Source organism: Falco peregrinus, chromosome 7 (genome assembly GCF_023634155.1).
Source record: "Falco peregrinus isolate bFalPer1 chromosome 7, bFalPer1.pri, whole genome shotgun sequence".
Classification (NCBI taxonomy): Eukaryota; Metazoa; Chordata; class Aves; order Falconiformes; family Falconidae; genus Falco; species Falco peregrinus.
The window spans coordinates 84,604,695-84,620,596 of NC_073727.1; the positions used below are offsets into that span (position 1 = coordinate 84,604,695).

The 15,902-nt window shown below is 43.8% G+C and overlaps 1 protein-coding gene across 1 annotated transcript; it reads left to right on the forward strand.

Annotated features, from left to right (window-relative positions):
* The first annotated feature begins 3,421 nt into the window (after positions 1–3,421).
* PRSS35 (serine protease 35) lies at positions 3,422–15,531 on the forward strand. Its single transcript, XM_055810839.1, has 2 exons — positions 3,422–3,577; positions 9,514–15,531. Exon 2 carries the CDS (start codon positions 9,530–9,532, stop codon positions 10,769–10,771), a length of 1,242 nt encoding a protein of 413 aa, XP_055666814.1. The 5' UTR covers positions 3,422–3,577; positions 9,514–9,529; the 3' UTR covers positions 10,772–15,531.
* Positions 15,532–15,902: the final 371 nt, after the last annotated feature.

Below are 15,902 nucleotides of genomic sequence, written 5' to 3' on the forward strand. Positions count from 1 at the left end.
AACTTATTTTTGGAACATGTAGAAATTCCGAAAGGGCTCACTAATCTTCTAATGAGATAAAATTACTTCTGAAGGATAAAATTAGCATGCTGGAAGTCTTCCAACAATTATATTTTTACAGCCCCACCATGTATATTATACAGTGTGTTTCTAAAGAAACAGTACTCTGAAATATGTATTCCTCATGTTTTTTGCAAACTATATTTTGAGGAAATTTTTAATGTGATACTTATTTTTTTTTAAAAAAAAAGCCCTCTAAATTTTTATAAAGAATTATTGAAAATGCATCATCTTTTATTGCAAGAAATAAAATATTAGTAATGAAACAGGATTAAAGAAAAATGGTTTAAAATAATTAAAAAACATGAATATAAGTTGTGCTCGTAAATTTATTCTAATTTTTCTACAAAATTTTTTACCATGTTTTACAAAGTTTGAGAACTTGCAGTGAGTGTCACTGAGAAGAAAGAGGAATGTGAAAGCAGGAGTCAAATCTATTAGTATTAGACAGGTAATCTTTCAGGTAAAAAAAGAAAGCATGAAATAAATGGTGCAGCCCAGATTCTGAAAGCAGGAGTGAGCAGAGCGATGCAGCAGAAACACATTGATCCCATCATCCGGAGGGCAGTAAACAGAAATGAACCTCTGCTAGCCAAATTTTCTGAAAGATAGGAAACAAACTATAGGACTAAGGGATCAGTTTTTGTAGGAATGATAGATTACCAATAGCAATCTGCTGACCCTGCACTGTTCAGCGTATTCATAAATGACCTGGAAAGGGGATCAGTAGTCAAGTCACAAAGTTTAATGAGGCTATCAAGTTATTTAGGTTAATAAAGATGACACAACCTTGAAGATCTGCAGACAAGTTTATGGAAGGGAGAGACTGATCAATAAAATGGCAGATGGATTTCAATGTAGATAAATGTGAATTGATGTAGAAGGGGGGAAATGGTCCTTACTTCAAGTATGAAAAGGCAGGTTCTGATCTGGTCATTACTTCTCAGGAGAGAGAGTCCTGGAGTTATGAAAAGGGCTCCATGGGAACATCAGCCTGGTGCTCAACAGCTGCCAAAAAAAATAAAAAGTACCAGGAAGTGTTAAGAAATCAGTAGAAAACTAAACAAAGACTATCTTCCTCGTGCCACAGAAATCCATATTTTGCTCGCATCTTCTGTATAGGTAAAGCATCACAGAAATATTGGTTGAGAGGGACCTCTGCAGGTCACCGAGTCCCATCAAGCTCCTACTTGAAGCAGAACTATTGCCAACACTTGACCAGGTCAGCAGTGGCTCTGCATAGCTAAATGTTGGAAATGACCAAGGATGGCAATTCCACAACATGTCTGGGCAATTTTTTCCAGTGTTGCATGTTCCTTTTGGCGAAGAAATTTTTCCCAGTCTGAACCTCCCAAGCTGCAGTTGCTGTTGCTCAACACAGCTGCCCAATGCTAGTAGCTGTTGCTTCTTGTTTTCTACTTGCCACTGCCAGGAAGGGTTTGCCTGCATCATCTTTTGGATGCTGTTCTGGTCCCTGCATGTCAGCAGTAGGATGGGAAACAGGAATGTCTTTCATGTAAAGCACAGCTAACTTAGCTAGAATCCTTCAAGGCCGGAGAAGGGCTACAAAGTGTAGGATAAAGAATTAGTGAGCATCAAATGAAGCTAGCAGTAGCTGGTTGAAAACGCACAAAAGGAGGCAGGTTTTTGCACAACACATGGCTGACCTGTGGAACTTGTCACCACAGCAGGTCATAGGTTCTACAGATCTATGTAGGTTTAAGGGAAGATGGGCAAGTAATGGAAGAAATCCAGTGAAGATTACTAAGGTCATAGAAACTACATCTACCTCAGAAAATCTCCAAGTTTGAAATAATGGTGGCAGAAAAAGTGCTGGAGGGGACTATTGCATGAGCTTGCTCTTTACTAATGCGACATGACATAGGTCCAGCAAAGCCCTTGGCCTCACCCAGTATGGAAACTCTTATGTTCAAGAAATTGCTTGTCACGTATTTCTGTCTTGCCTTGTTAATTAAATGGGGAATTCTTCAGCTCATTTTCTCAGGCACATGAATAATTATTATTACACATTGGTTTTAAATCGTATGCACAACAGCAACAAAACCAGAACTGCAAACAAAATTTACATTTTGAAGAAATCAACCCCAGTCTTTGAAAGAAAACTGCAGGGTGCAGTTCCTGGCCAAAGGCTTATTTGGAATCTATTTATATAATTGGTACCACTAAATTTCAGAAGTTAAGTCTTTAAAAAGAAGGATATCCCTACAATTAATACAATGAAACAGTACTCTGGAGATCTCAGTCTGATCTCTAGCAATGCCACAAATTTCCAGCTGGTTTTGGCAAAAAAAGCGGGCCCTCACCTAGTGTGAGGGGAGTTTTCAGCAGATGAACTCACTTAGGCTAAGTAAGATGAACTTACTTAGGCTAAGTAAGATGAACTTACTTAGGCTAAGCACTTCCAAAAGTGCTTAGCGAACGAGCTTTTCACCTTGCGGTGGAGAGCTTTGGGGAGGACCTGATTGTAGTACAAGGGGCTGATCCATGGAGGACCACCACCCAAAGCTTTCTGCCTTGAGAGGGGAGATGAAAGGGACACCAAGGGAAGGGGGAAGCAGAAAAAGAGGGGTCAAAAGTGATGAGAAAAGGAGGGAGGCCTTTCGCACCTGGCTTCTGAGGCCCTGGGGAGTGGGGCCAGGAGGGTCCCTGAGGAGCGGAGGGTCCCTGAGGAGCGAGGCCAGGAGGGTCCCTGAGGAGCGGAGGGTCCCTGAGGAGCGAGGCCGGGAGGGTCCCTGAGGAGCCGAGGGTCCCTGAGGAGCGCGGCCGGGAGGGTCCCTGAGGGGCGAGGGCCGGGGGGCGCGGGCAGGCCACGGGTCCGGGTCACGCTTCTCCCCGCAGCCGCAAGCCCCGTGCCAGCCCGGGGACCTTCCTGTGGAGCCGGCAGCCGCCCCCCGCCTTCCCCAACAGCCCCGCGGCGGGTCAGGGCGGAGCGGCCCGTCCCACTGCCGCTGCCACCGCCACCGCCCGGCCCCGTCGTGCCCGACAGCCCCGGCCCAGCGCAGGTGGCGCAGAGCGGGCGGTGCGGCGCCCCCCCGCCATTTCCCCCCGGGACGGGGTCCCTCCGCCTCCCCTCTTGTCTCCGCCTCCCCCCCCCCGGCACGGGCAGCCTCTCCCGCCCCGTCCCTGAGCGGGTCACCCCGGCTCCCCGCCCGGCGCCGAGAGGAAGCCTCTCCCGGGGCGATGCGCCTCCCCGCCCGGCAGGCTGAGCCCCTTCTTCCCTTCCCATCCGAGGAGATACCGGGATCTGCCTCCGCTCCGCTCCCCTCGGCCCTCCCCCTCTCGCCCTCCCGGCCTCCTCCCTCTCGCCTCCTTTTTCCTTTTTTTTTTTTTTTTTTCCTTTTTCCATCCCCTCCCCCGCCTGGGAAGACCTGGCCGCTCCCCCCGCCCCGTCCTCAGTAGCCGCGGGCGCTGGGCGGCGGGCGGGCGGCGCGGAGCGGGGAGCCTGCGCCCCGGGGCTGTGGCCTCCTTCCCCTCCGTTCGTCCTGCGGGGTGCCAGGTATGAACGCGACCCTTCCCGGCGCCCGCGGGGGACAGCCTGTGCCGAGCGACCTGGCCGGGGCAGCGCTGGCCGGGCCGGCTGGGAGCTGGGGATGGGGGCTGAGGGTGGCTGCCCGGGGCCGGGGCAGCCCTGGGGCCGGGGACCGGGCAGTCCTAGGGAACGTCCGTAAGGTGATTTTTTTTTTTTCCCCGATGTCATTCTTCCTACACGGGTCGTTTTAAAAAACGATGAGGCTGAGCGATGTCAGTACGTCGGGCTTGGCAGCCGAAGGGTTTTGTGTAAAGCTCCTGCCTCTTTAGCCTGATGGATATACTTTTCAGAGGACCAAAACGTGACACGTTTCTTCGGTCCTTTTTTCGTATTATTATTTGAAGCTAGTTTCACAAGACGGCTAACGGGACAGAAGCAAGCGGCATTATTTATCGGGCTTCCAGGGGTTTGTCTCTGTGCTGTGTCTTCTGCGGGGAGCGGGCAATGAGCCTCCTCACCCTTCAAAACAACCTCTCCTTTAACTCTGATTCACCCTCTCAGTATTCGCGCTACCATCCCCGCGCTGTTCTGGAGCTGACACTAATTTCATCCAGATTCGTCACTGCTGGAAGCAGATTTATCTTGGAATGGCAAAAACCGCCGTGCCAAGGTATTTAAACTTGCAGGCTTTGGAGAAAGGGAAGTCCTTTGGACCAGGCGCGGAAAAGCAGAGCCTCCCGCGGAAAGCAGGACCAGGGGATGGCAAAAGAGCTGTAGAGTTAAAGCCTTCCTCTCCAAACCCTCGGCTTCTCCAAGGAAAACCCTGGGCTTTACCAAGCCAAGGCATAGGAGCGGCCGGCAGAAGCAGAGCGGGCGGTGGAAAGGCGGCCATCCCAGAAAAGCCCCCCGTCCCCCACCGTTCCTCCGGCTGGTTCCCGGCCGGTGCCCGTCCGCTCCCGCCCCGGCGGCCGCCCCGGCTGGCAGGGCTCGACGCCCGGATCCGCTCAGCGGCGGAGCGGCGACAGGGACACCCCTCACTCCTCGCCTCCTCCCAGCCCGGAGGAGAGGGGAGAAGAGCTCGGCGGCGGGGAGGGTTGGGGGGCGCGGGGGCTGCCGCAGGGCCAGCCCGGGAGCCGGACCCGGGGGCCGCCTGCAGAGGGTTAAGGCTGGGCCGCTGCCGGCTGTCCGGGGGCGCCACCCCGCGGCCACGGCGGGGGCAGCCGGCGCAGGGGAAGGGAAGACCCGTCGGAGGTGAAGCCCCCGTTCCCGTCGCCGTTCGCATCCCCCTTTCTTTATTTCCCCCTGCGTGCGTGATTTCCGAAATGAGCTGTCACACCTGCAGTGTAAATTAGTTCTTCTTATGCCTACTGAAGCGGCTTAAATTCTGTAAGAGCCAGGAGTCGCAGAGGGGTTTTCTGTGTAAGAGCAGAGCGCCTAACACAGAGTGAGCACACCCGGAGGGGTGAAGGGGGCAGCGGCGGATAAGGCTGAGGTAATGCTTTCTTCCAGGGAGTGTGAGATTTCCAAAATTTGTCCTTTGTTTTGCTTTCTCAGAGTAGATCCATTAATTCCAACTTTCAGGCCATTTCAAGGCCAAAAACAGTTAAAAGAGCTGGTGACTGTAGCAGCCTCTAATATTTTATGGTCTGAAAATTGCATTTAAAAGTATGTGAGCTTTAAAATTTAAAAGTATGTAAGTTTGAAATGGGCTGACTTTCCTGCAAAAAGAAGGAAACCCCAGAGCAGAGGCTGCACTGAACAGACCAAGATAAAATGCTGCCAGGTAGCTGGACACAACTTTTCTTCTGTCTGAGCTACACTGATAGGGAAATTCCCTCTGGGGTAGCCTGACATATTCTAGGTCTGCTTGACTACAAGCCTTTCCCTGACCATTTGAGATGCATTGTGTCAGAGTATGATAGGTTATAATGATCGAATATTTGAAGGGTATCCTGAAAAGTTAGGACATGGGTAGATTTTGTCTTGGGAATTCAGAAAAAATTGATGTTGGAAGCAAGAAGTGAGAAGAACTGAAAATATTTTTAATTGAATACATCTGGCAGCTGGAATGCCACCACACAGGGAGTCCTTACCATTATCAGCTGAATTTGGAAACTGGAGGAAGAATTTCAACATTTTCATGGAGCTGGGGCTCTCACTTTCTAGTCTTCTCTGTCTTCTCTGAAGCAATTCATCCTACCATAAATACAGAGCTGACTCAAGGCTTCTAATTACTCTAAGCCAACCCAGACTTGTATGGGAAAAGGCAAGGAGAGGGCAGAGCAGCCTGGGTTTTGGAAGAAGAGTGGAGAACCACGTGGCAGAAAGTGTGAGTAACTGTTGAGGGTTTTTCCTTGCATTTAGCCTGTAGCCTTCTCGGGGCCTTTCCTCCTTCCTCTGGAGGCTGTATTCTCTCTTCCCTTCTGTCACCCTGCAAAGGGTGCCTTTGCAGCTATCTACACATTTCTATCCCCAACATCTGGCAAGAGGAACCCCTGTGTTTCCCCCTGGCTGGCAACCTGTACTGGGCCATGGAAACTGCTGATGTTGCCCGTGCTTGAAGCTGGCCTTGCGTAAATTGAAAAGATTGTGTTAGTAAACAGAGCTTGAGTGCATGGCTGTAAATGACAATGCTGCCTAGTAGGACAACTGCTCTGGTCTGTAATGAGAATTACCATTTTTATCAAGTTCCTCAGCTTGGACTTCTTCCAGTTCTACTGAAGTGTAGTTAGTTCATTAGGAGCAACAAGTAGTTCATTATAAATGATGAAAATCTTGGCTTCCAAGACAGCTTTTGTAAGTAGTGAGCATTTGATTACAGTATTTCAAATGGGAGGCTCCAATGCATCTATTGAGGGTTCTGTGTTTCAGGTTTTTTTCTTTTTAAAGAGTGGTGGAGGAGAGCCATAGTACTCCACTCATTTGCTTGCAGAAAGTCTCTCTATAAAGCACAGTGAGTTATGGGTCCAGCTAGGAGGACTTCAGCCATCACAGTGGAATAACATCAATGCAGGCACCCCTAAGACTTTCGGTATGAACTAGCAGTTAGTGAATGAACTTTCCTTAGGGCTCACAAAATTGAGCTACAGAGAAATATCAAATACCCAGACCCTGAGGAAGATCTGAGAAAGGGAGGAGTATTCCAGGAAAGAACATAGAAAAGGCATTCTCGAGCCTGACAGAAGAGCTGTGTTTCTTAATACCTTGTATCTGTTCAACAGTGATATTAGGGCAAAGCAATTTAAAACCAGCTTTCCCCATTTAATATTCCATTATTTGTCATCAAACCGTGCTAGCTGAAGACAGGCTGAATGTAAAAAAGAGGAGATACTTCCCCATGCAACATGTACAGCTGTGGAACTCCTTGATGCTGAACATTGTGGATGCAAAATTTTATATGGGTTCAAGGGAAGACTGGGCAGCTATGGGAGAGAAATCCACTGAGGTTTCCTCACGCTACAGAAACTGCCTCTGGTTTAAAGTCCATGAGGTGCAACTGGTTATAAGATAAGAGGCTATGAGGGAGGAGAGACATACATGGTTGCCCTATTCTTGTGCTCTACCCAATGCATCCAGATTTGGCCAGGGTCAGAAACAGGATTTTAGGCGAGATGGACCTTTGGTCAGGCCAAGGAAAGCTGTTCTTATATTCTCAACATAGTATTTCTGTATTTTGACACCTTATAATTGATCCATAGATACATAAAATTATCATTCCTTTTCAAATTTAGTACTAATTGAGCAATAACCAGAGCAACAGTTTGAAGGTAACTAAAAGTTAATGTTTAAATACATGCATTTCTGCTATACCAGTAACAGGCTGGTATGGTCAACTGGAATCTGCAGAATCTTGTGCCTGGGACCACTCTGCTCTGCTTTCAAAACCTTCAGATATCTTTTAGTATGACTACATACACTCCAGAGCTTAGGCCTGTGAGTCACTGTAATCTCCAGATGTCTTAACAAAGTCCATGCATCTCCAAAACTTGAGTTAGCTACTTTAAATCCAGGTTGGGTATCTTTATACTGTATTGTAAAATGTGTTTTATGTATATCCGACTAAGTAAACTCTGGGTCAAAGTTGGTGTCCCATGCTGGTGAAGGTGAAAAGCATCAAAAATTATGCAAAAACAAAACCACCCTCTGAATTGGGCATCAGAAGCAACAAGCTGTATTTGAACTGTAGCGCTTAGCTAAAAAGGGGTAATTATTACCTCTTATAGACAAGAACTGTGCCTATATGGTGAAGGTGCCTCAAAATTATAGGAGTCATTCGTCCATTTTACAGCTTTTAAACTGATGTTACCACTTCTTTTTCCGTGTTGCATACATACTCCTCATTTTTCATGCTAGATCTTTCTCTAGCTCGTAACCAGGTTGTTTCACTGGATAACAGTAGTTATTCTAAGCTCAGCCCGAGAAGAGGAAAGCAGTTATCTTTGCACTGGTTTACATTGCCATTACTACGTAAACCAGAGAGCTGAACTACATATATATCCTTGAATTGCTTGGCTTTGAAAGTTTAATCATAGGCCGTTTTTTTTCTGCACAGCTGAGGTTTCCATGTAATTGGAATGAAGGATATGAGAAGAGAATACAGCTTTCCCCATGGCAGCAGCCAGTAGTTGGTTAATGCCGTGGATACCACTGCTGCCAGAGGAGAAATATGGTCTTTTCAGTAATGCTTTGAGCTCAGAATCAAGACTTCTGGGTTCAGTTTCTGGCTCTGCCACAGGCTTCTAACAATTTTGCATTCTTTCTGCGTGTTTCCCAACTACAGATGGGAATAATACTGCTTTTTGTCTTTCTCACTTAAAGTATTAGCTTTTTTTTGTGGTGCATCACCCCATCTAGGTGGGGCTTTCCACATGTGATCATAAGACACAGACAGCACAGTTCCTGCAGCCTTTGCGGGATCCTGCAGGAAAAAGGCGTGTGATGAGTCAGCAGATTTGTCCCTCCTACTTGGCTGGGCTTTCCTGCGTGTATATGACTAGGAGACTCTTCTAGACCAGCAACCTTCTACTTTCCCCACTCGTGTCTCCCCTCCAACCATAGATTTTACAATTTTTTGACATTCTGAGAGAGATTGAGACACCCACACGTAGAAAATGAATGAGGTTTCGGTGGCCACAGCACACAGGGAGATACAACACAGGATCTGCAGGAGACTCATGCCTTTCAGAGCAGCAGAAGCTGAAAGCATTTAAAATGGAACTTTCCAGCTTGTTTAGGTGCCCAAATTGCTCCATCTGTCACATCCAGACAACATAAACTTTAAAAGGGCAAAAGAGATGTTTCTGAGTTAGTTCCTTGGGAGAGCTATTAACAAAGCGCCATTTTCCATGGCAGGCAGGTTCACAGGTCTTAGCTGGGTGTGTAATGCAGAACCATTGGTGACTTTTAGGTCACTTAAAGCTGCTGCTTTTTTGGCCATTACATGAAAGAGCACAATTGGTCTGGTTTCCGAAGGGTTCCTAAGTCTCATGAGCATAGTCTGTCTGTCCATCCCTGCCTGATTACCAACTTTTGAATGCAATTTTTGAATACATTGGTGGTTTTCAACCATGTTCTACCTACAGCCAGTAGCTATAGAGAAAAGCAGCATGAGCGTAAAGCATAATTGCATTCCTATGGAATAAATAAAAACAGGGTGCTGTACAGCGTGGGATGACTCAGACTGCTGCCCCACTGAGGGAAAACTAGGTAAAATTCAGCCGTTTCCACCTTCCAGTAGGTAGCTCAGCATGGATGCTGGCTGACGCGTTTGCATCCATCTTGCTAGAGACTGTTGGAAGCATCAGAGGCAATACAGGGAATGTCTGAGGCATTTCTATTTTGAGCAGAGTGTTAAATTCTGTTCCCGTGATGTCAGCGCTAATATTGCATGATTATACTTTGAAGATAGTAAGATAACTGTGTATTTCCAAAGCGTATTTTCAAATCTCTCTTTCTTGTTTTAGAAAAAAAATAGATAAAATGGAGCACATGTTACTGGTATTCATGTTTTTCATACCTGTATTGAGTCTCACTGATGGAACAGAAACCGAGCAAGATTTTACTTGGCACTTAAAGAAGATTCCCCAGATTGTGAGTGAAAGAACTTTCTCCCTTGACAGCCCCAAATTTGAAGCAAAAACCAAATTAGAGCTGAACAGCGTATGTGGAATTGAATGTCAAAGAAAATTGCCGGTGCCGAGCTTGTCGGAGTTGAAGGACCTCTTCTCCTATGAAACCATTTTTGAAAATGGCACACGGACCCTGACTGAAGTGAATGTCCTCGGTCTAGTGCTTGACCCAGCTGGAAACACAACCACACAAAGGTCTTCGAGAAAGAAGAGGCAGATATACGGAACGGACAGTAGGTTCAGCATCTATGACAAGCGGTTTATGACCAACTTTCCGTTCAACACAGCTGTGAAGATCTCCACTGGCTGTAGTGGCATTCTCATTTCCCCCAAGCATGTGCTAACAGCTGCCCACTGTCTGCACAACGGCAAGGACTATGTTAAGGGCAGCAAAAGACTGAGGGTGGGCCTGATGAAGACGAAATCCAGAGGCGAGGGCAGGAAACGCAAAGGTGCTAAAAGAAACAGGAGAGAAGTTTCTGCGGCCCAAGAGGATCCTGAAGTTGCCCCAGAACGAAGGCGACAATCCAAAGGTGGTGGGAGAAAGCAGAGGAGATCTGGGAGGAAGCAGGGGACCTCAGATGGCATGCCCTCCTTCCAGTGGACGAGGGTGAAGAGTACCCACATCCCAAAAGGCTGGTTTAAGGGTGTGTCTGGGGATATTGCCCTAGATTATGATTATGCTGTTCTTGAGCTCAAGCGTCCCCACAAAAGGAAATACATGGAGCTGGGAATAAGCCCAACAATCAAAATGATGCCTGGGAGCATGATCCACTTCTCAGGTTTTGACAATGATCGATCTGGGCAGCTGGTCTATAGATTTTGTAGCATTTCTGATGAGTCCAATGATCTCTTTTATCAGTACTGTGATGCTGAACCTGGCTCCACTGGATCTGGTGTCTATCTCCGTCTTAAGGAGCCAAACAAAAAGAAGTGGAAACGCAAGATCATCGCTGTTTACTCTGGCCATCAGTGGGTGGATGTCAATGGTGAACAGCAGGATTACAATGTAGCAGTAAGAATTACTCCTCTCAAATATGCCCAGATTTGCTTCTGGATACACGGGAATGATGAGAATTGCACACAGGGCTGAAGAGAGCTGAACCTGACTCACTCGGCACCCGTACTACCATAGAGCGCAAGTCTGCAGCAGCACTTACTGGAAGAACATCACTCCATGTCAGGATGTTTTCGAACTCAAAGCTCACAAGTAATCTTATGGTGACTTGAGGAGCGCTGAATTGCTGGGGGGTGGGTAGAATTGTCAAACAAAATATTTCCAATTGTAATCAACCCTAGATATGCCCTTAAAATCCCAAACTATATTTATGTTTGCAATTGTGATAAATTCAAATAATTCACATCAGAAAAAAAATGACTACACCTGTTTGTCATTTTTTTTCCAAGGGAAGAATTGAAGTCTCAAACTGGTATTATTAAACAATATCTATTTTTCCAATGGATTTGCTTTTCTCAGGGTTCTGTTTCAATTCTTCAAATACAATTCTGCATTATGTGCAGAATGATCCAAAGAACTGCATGAGACCAAGACATTCTTTGGGCATTCTGTAAAGACCACAGCTCCACATTGAGAAGCAGCAGTCTAGTTCATGCATGTTAGTTTGGAAAACTTCCTCCTCTGGTTGCTGCAGGAAGAATTCCACGGAATTCCCAAATTTCTGTAGCTGAAGATTAGACCTTAAAGACAAGTTTCTCTTCATTGCTCAGTAAAACCAGAAAAAATAAGCCAATGAACGTGGAAGTGTCCGTGTTTGGAACAAGAAACATCAGTACATAATTTAATGCCTTTAAATCTTCTTTGAAAGCTATAGAAGTCTAAACACATGCATTTGCATTCCAATTAGTATTTGGAGAGCTGTAGGTTTAGTTTCTAGTCAAATGTTTAGCTTTACCATTGGAAGAAGTCACTGACTTCTGAAGTGGCTATCTGACAATCATTTAGAGCTTCACAGATGATAGATTTTTTGGGTGCTAACCATTTTTGCAGTTTTTATAAATTACTTTTATACAAGTTCAGCTTTATAGATAGGATTGTATGTATTAGACTGGGAGATGGAAAGCAATATTTTAGTTTGGCTTTATATGGTTTTGCAAAATGGGTAGTTTTAATGATGTCATATTCAGACTCCACCTCAACATGAGTTACAAGGTTAAACTAAAAATTTCTCCCAACTACATTATACCACCTTCTGAATGGTAGAATTACCCCATACCTTGTAACAGATATCTTGTTAGATAGCAGAAGTAGTTAGCAAATACTTTGGTTCAATATGTTTGCTGAACCATGTATTTAATGAAACACGAAGTGAGCTTGACTTTTACACAACTTTAAACACAAATCACCTTTTTAAAAATCATTGTTGATTGCTACACAGTCTATATCTTTTATTTTACATGAAGAATTTGAAGTGCACAGGATTGTTACGGTGCTACGTTAATCTAATAACATAAAATGGTACTGTGTGTTTCCGATCATATCCTTGGGTTTCCATATTTTTAAGATTATTCACCACCACAATATTTCATTTTTTTGATCATAAGTTCATGCTGACCAAAATGTATTTTCTTCCTGTGCAGAAGATAAAAAATATAACAAGGTTTTAAAATACTATATGTTTGTTGGTATCTTTAAAATATACTTGTAATATCTTTTAACGAAATAAGATCATTTTTAATAACCCACTTTTTTGTAGAAGATTGAAAGTATAAAACCTGACATTTGGAATGTGCAGGCAACTTTCTTTGTCATATTATTGCCAAAGCATAAAAATTTTAGACTTGCTTCCATACCATAATTCTTACAATATTTAATTAATTGGAAGAGATCCCATTTTAAAAGAAACTATTTCTTTTAATGTTAGCCTTTCCAGGGAACACTTCAGTTTTCTTTTTTTATTTTTTTTTTATTTGGTGTGATTGTTTGCAGAAAACTAATAATAATTTTCAAAGTTTAGAAATTAATGTCCAAGATTTTAAGGTTAATTATTTTTGTTAACATCTCTAGTAAGACGTATGGCTTTGCTGATAGTACTTTTAAATCACCTCAGTCCAGTAATTAATACTCTAGCTCCATGCAATGGGCCTACAATATTCTTTAGTCAGCTGTGTAATGTTTTTCTTAAGTGCCTTTTTCCGTAGTTACTGTGACAAATAAGGTACCACACCATTAATCCAATACAAGTTAACCTAGGTCCATGGATTTTGTTACAATTATTCTCATTATTGATGTGGGTCCAAGACCAATCAAGATAAGGTGGCTTAGTAATTCTTGGTTTGGTGAGTCTTATTTAGGTGTACTCCTTAGGAACGGAAATATAATCTATTTCTTTATTAGTCTGGGAATCAGGGAGAAGGTAAGAATGAAACATCTTGATGTCAGTTTTCAAAAGGTCTTGTTATAGTAATCATCTGCTGTAAATACCTCAGCCACAACCTGAAGTTCTCATACCAGGCTGATAAAAAATGTTTATCCTCAGAGGATAAATGTTAGATGCTCGGTGCCTCATTTTATGGTACTAAGAGATGAAAGAAGCTGGCCAGAGCAACACAAAAATGAATCAAAACTATATCTATATTTAAGCCTCTGTGCCTGAGTGCCCATGGAAATATATGGGCTTGAAGAGCATGTGCCATTGTGACTGGGTCAGCACCTTCAGGCAAGGGAATGCAGGCACAAGAAGACACAGACAAAATGTTATTCCTGTTTTATCTGCATTCTGGGCAACATTTCAGTCTGCCACTTGGCCTAACAGAGAAGAAAACACTTTATGTAGGCATCGTGACTGCTTACTACAGGGACTTCCAAAATAGTTAATACATCAGGTACTTACACAAGACCCCAGGAGGTCAGCGTCCCACTTAGAGCTCTTAGTACCAGCCATTGCAAATGGGACAAGAATTTCTGAGGCATTATCATCTCAGATTTTCTTAAAACCCCCTGCAGTTAGTATCTAGTTATCAATGAGAAAACACAAGGAGGGGGGTTGTTCTTGGTAGATCAGATCTGCTGTTGTCTAGGACGCCAGCATCAAGGCTGGGTTCCCAGCCCCGAAGGACACGAGCCCTTGTGATGTTTTCCCAAAGGATTTTTCCTTCTTTCAAGTTCTGGGCTGTACATCATTTGTTTTCATCCGTACTAATGCCTTTCCATAAGAGTTGTTGTAGTAGATCTTTTTCTGTAACTATTCTTGGCTTTACGAAAAAACAAACTCAAGTCAAATCCCTTTTCTGCTAGGGTACTACTGGCAATTTGTAAAGTTAACAATTAGTTTTTCCCAGACCAAAGCTATACATGCTCATATACAAACTGTTAAGGCACCCAGATCAGCTTCTGCAAGGCACTTGTTCATGCATTTCATTTGGGGCTCTGAGACATATGATGGAAGTCAAACAGATTATCTGCAATGTGAAAAATAAAGTCTAAGTTTGTATTATTTTAACAAAAGAAAAATACAATGTTCAGTAGCAAAATTATTTCTGTTATACAAGATATAGAGTACCCAATGCTTTAAAAATTGCTTAAAGAAACTCTTTGACTCAGTTTAGAATTTACCATCCATCCAAATTTTTTAGATTTATGAGTCTGTGTGGAGTGTGAATCAGCACAGAATATGGCTTAAGTAAAAAAAAAAAATATATCTACATGTAGAGGAGAGAAGCAGCTGGGGAGTTCCTCCTATTCTGCTGATAAGGGATGGCTCAGTAGCAAACAGCAATTAATACAGAAAGAGAGAGCAAGAGAAGTAGGTGGTACGGAAGACCAGGAAGACAGAGGTGGTATACAAGGGATAACGAAGGTGTGAAAAGTAATAGATGAAATGGCTGCGAGATAGCAGAGGGACCTATTGTAAGAAAGAGTAGGCAGCTGGTAAAGGTATGACAGTATAAATTAAGATGTAAAAATCACAAGTTACAGGAACGGTCTCCTTTTGCTGTTAAAGATGATGCAGTCCTTCCCAGCCAACAGTACCAAGGAAAGGGCTGTGAGAGGGCTCAGGTTCTGGCAGGGACCACTAGCACGCAGGGGTTCTGACCCTGATCTACAGTCCATGCACAAAGTTGCAGGGATTACACTTGTGCTCATTTAGGGTCCCTGGAGCCCTGGTGAAAAGGCTTGGCCGCATGAACCTCCCAGCAACCAGGTCAGCAAGAGTGTAGTGAGTAAAGGGAATTTCTTTCACTTGAAATTTTCTCAGATGTGACATTTTGTTGGGATTCCTGTAAAGGCTATTCCCCACTGGGAAAAAAAACCCCAACAAACCCCAAACAAAAAACCCACCAAAAAACTCCAAACAAAAAAACCCTCAGACTTGAAGAATTTAAATGTTGGGTCCATTTTTTGCATTTACCTAACAAATTCTAGCCAATTTTTTTTTTTCAAATACCTTCTGTTTCTGTTTGATCTCTTTGTAAAAATTTAATCAACTGCTTCTGATTTTAAAGCACAGAACATTGCAGATACTTCCATCTACAAATTCCTGGATTAAAGGATGAATGGGGGGCAGCGGGGAGAATATTGTTAAATTGAAAGCTTAAAATTGCACACTAATCTCAAAGGATTTGGATGTATATTTTAGTCCCTGTTGCACCAGCCCTTTGCTCCAAGTGTGAGATAGCATTTAGGTTAAAAACCTCCAGAGGTAGCTTTGATGATTGTTTAATGTTCTTAACTTCTTAAAGACTGACAGCAAATTCAAAAAGTGTGTTTTTATAGTATTTTTAACTGCACAGAATGACAACTAATTTGGGAGAATAAATGCAAAGCTTTGCTATATTAAGGTATTATACAATGCACATACTATGTCAATAAATATTTTCCATTGGTTTTCTTTTCCTCTGTCATGATGTAGTTTGTTAGCTGTGGTGGTGTTACACAAACTCCATTCTGTAAACGCTTGTAACAGGTTATCAGTGACTCATCCGTGACATGGTCTTACAAGATATTAATGTCTCTTCGAATTTGTTCTGGGAAAAAAACTCCTTGTCTATGCCTGTCTTCAAGATAATTACTCCATGAATAGATTTGATGAGTTAAAAAAAAACTGGTTCAGCAAGGAAATGACTCACAGATTATGCCACAATTTATTAATTCTGAAATAAGTAATTAGTTCTGTTTCTGCTGTTAGCCATTGTTGTGTTTTCTACCCCAGAGAGCTGTTGAACCAGGCCAAATTAAAAGTGTGTAGAATATTATAATCTTGGTT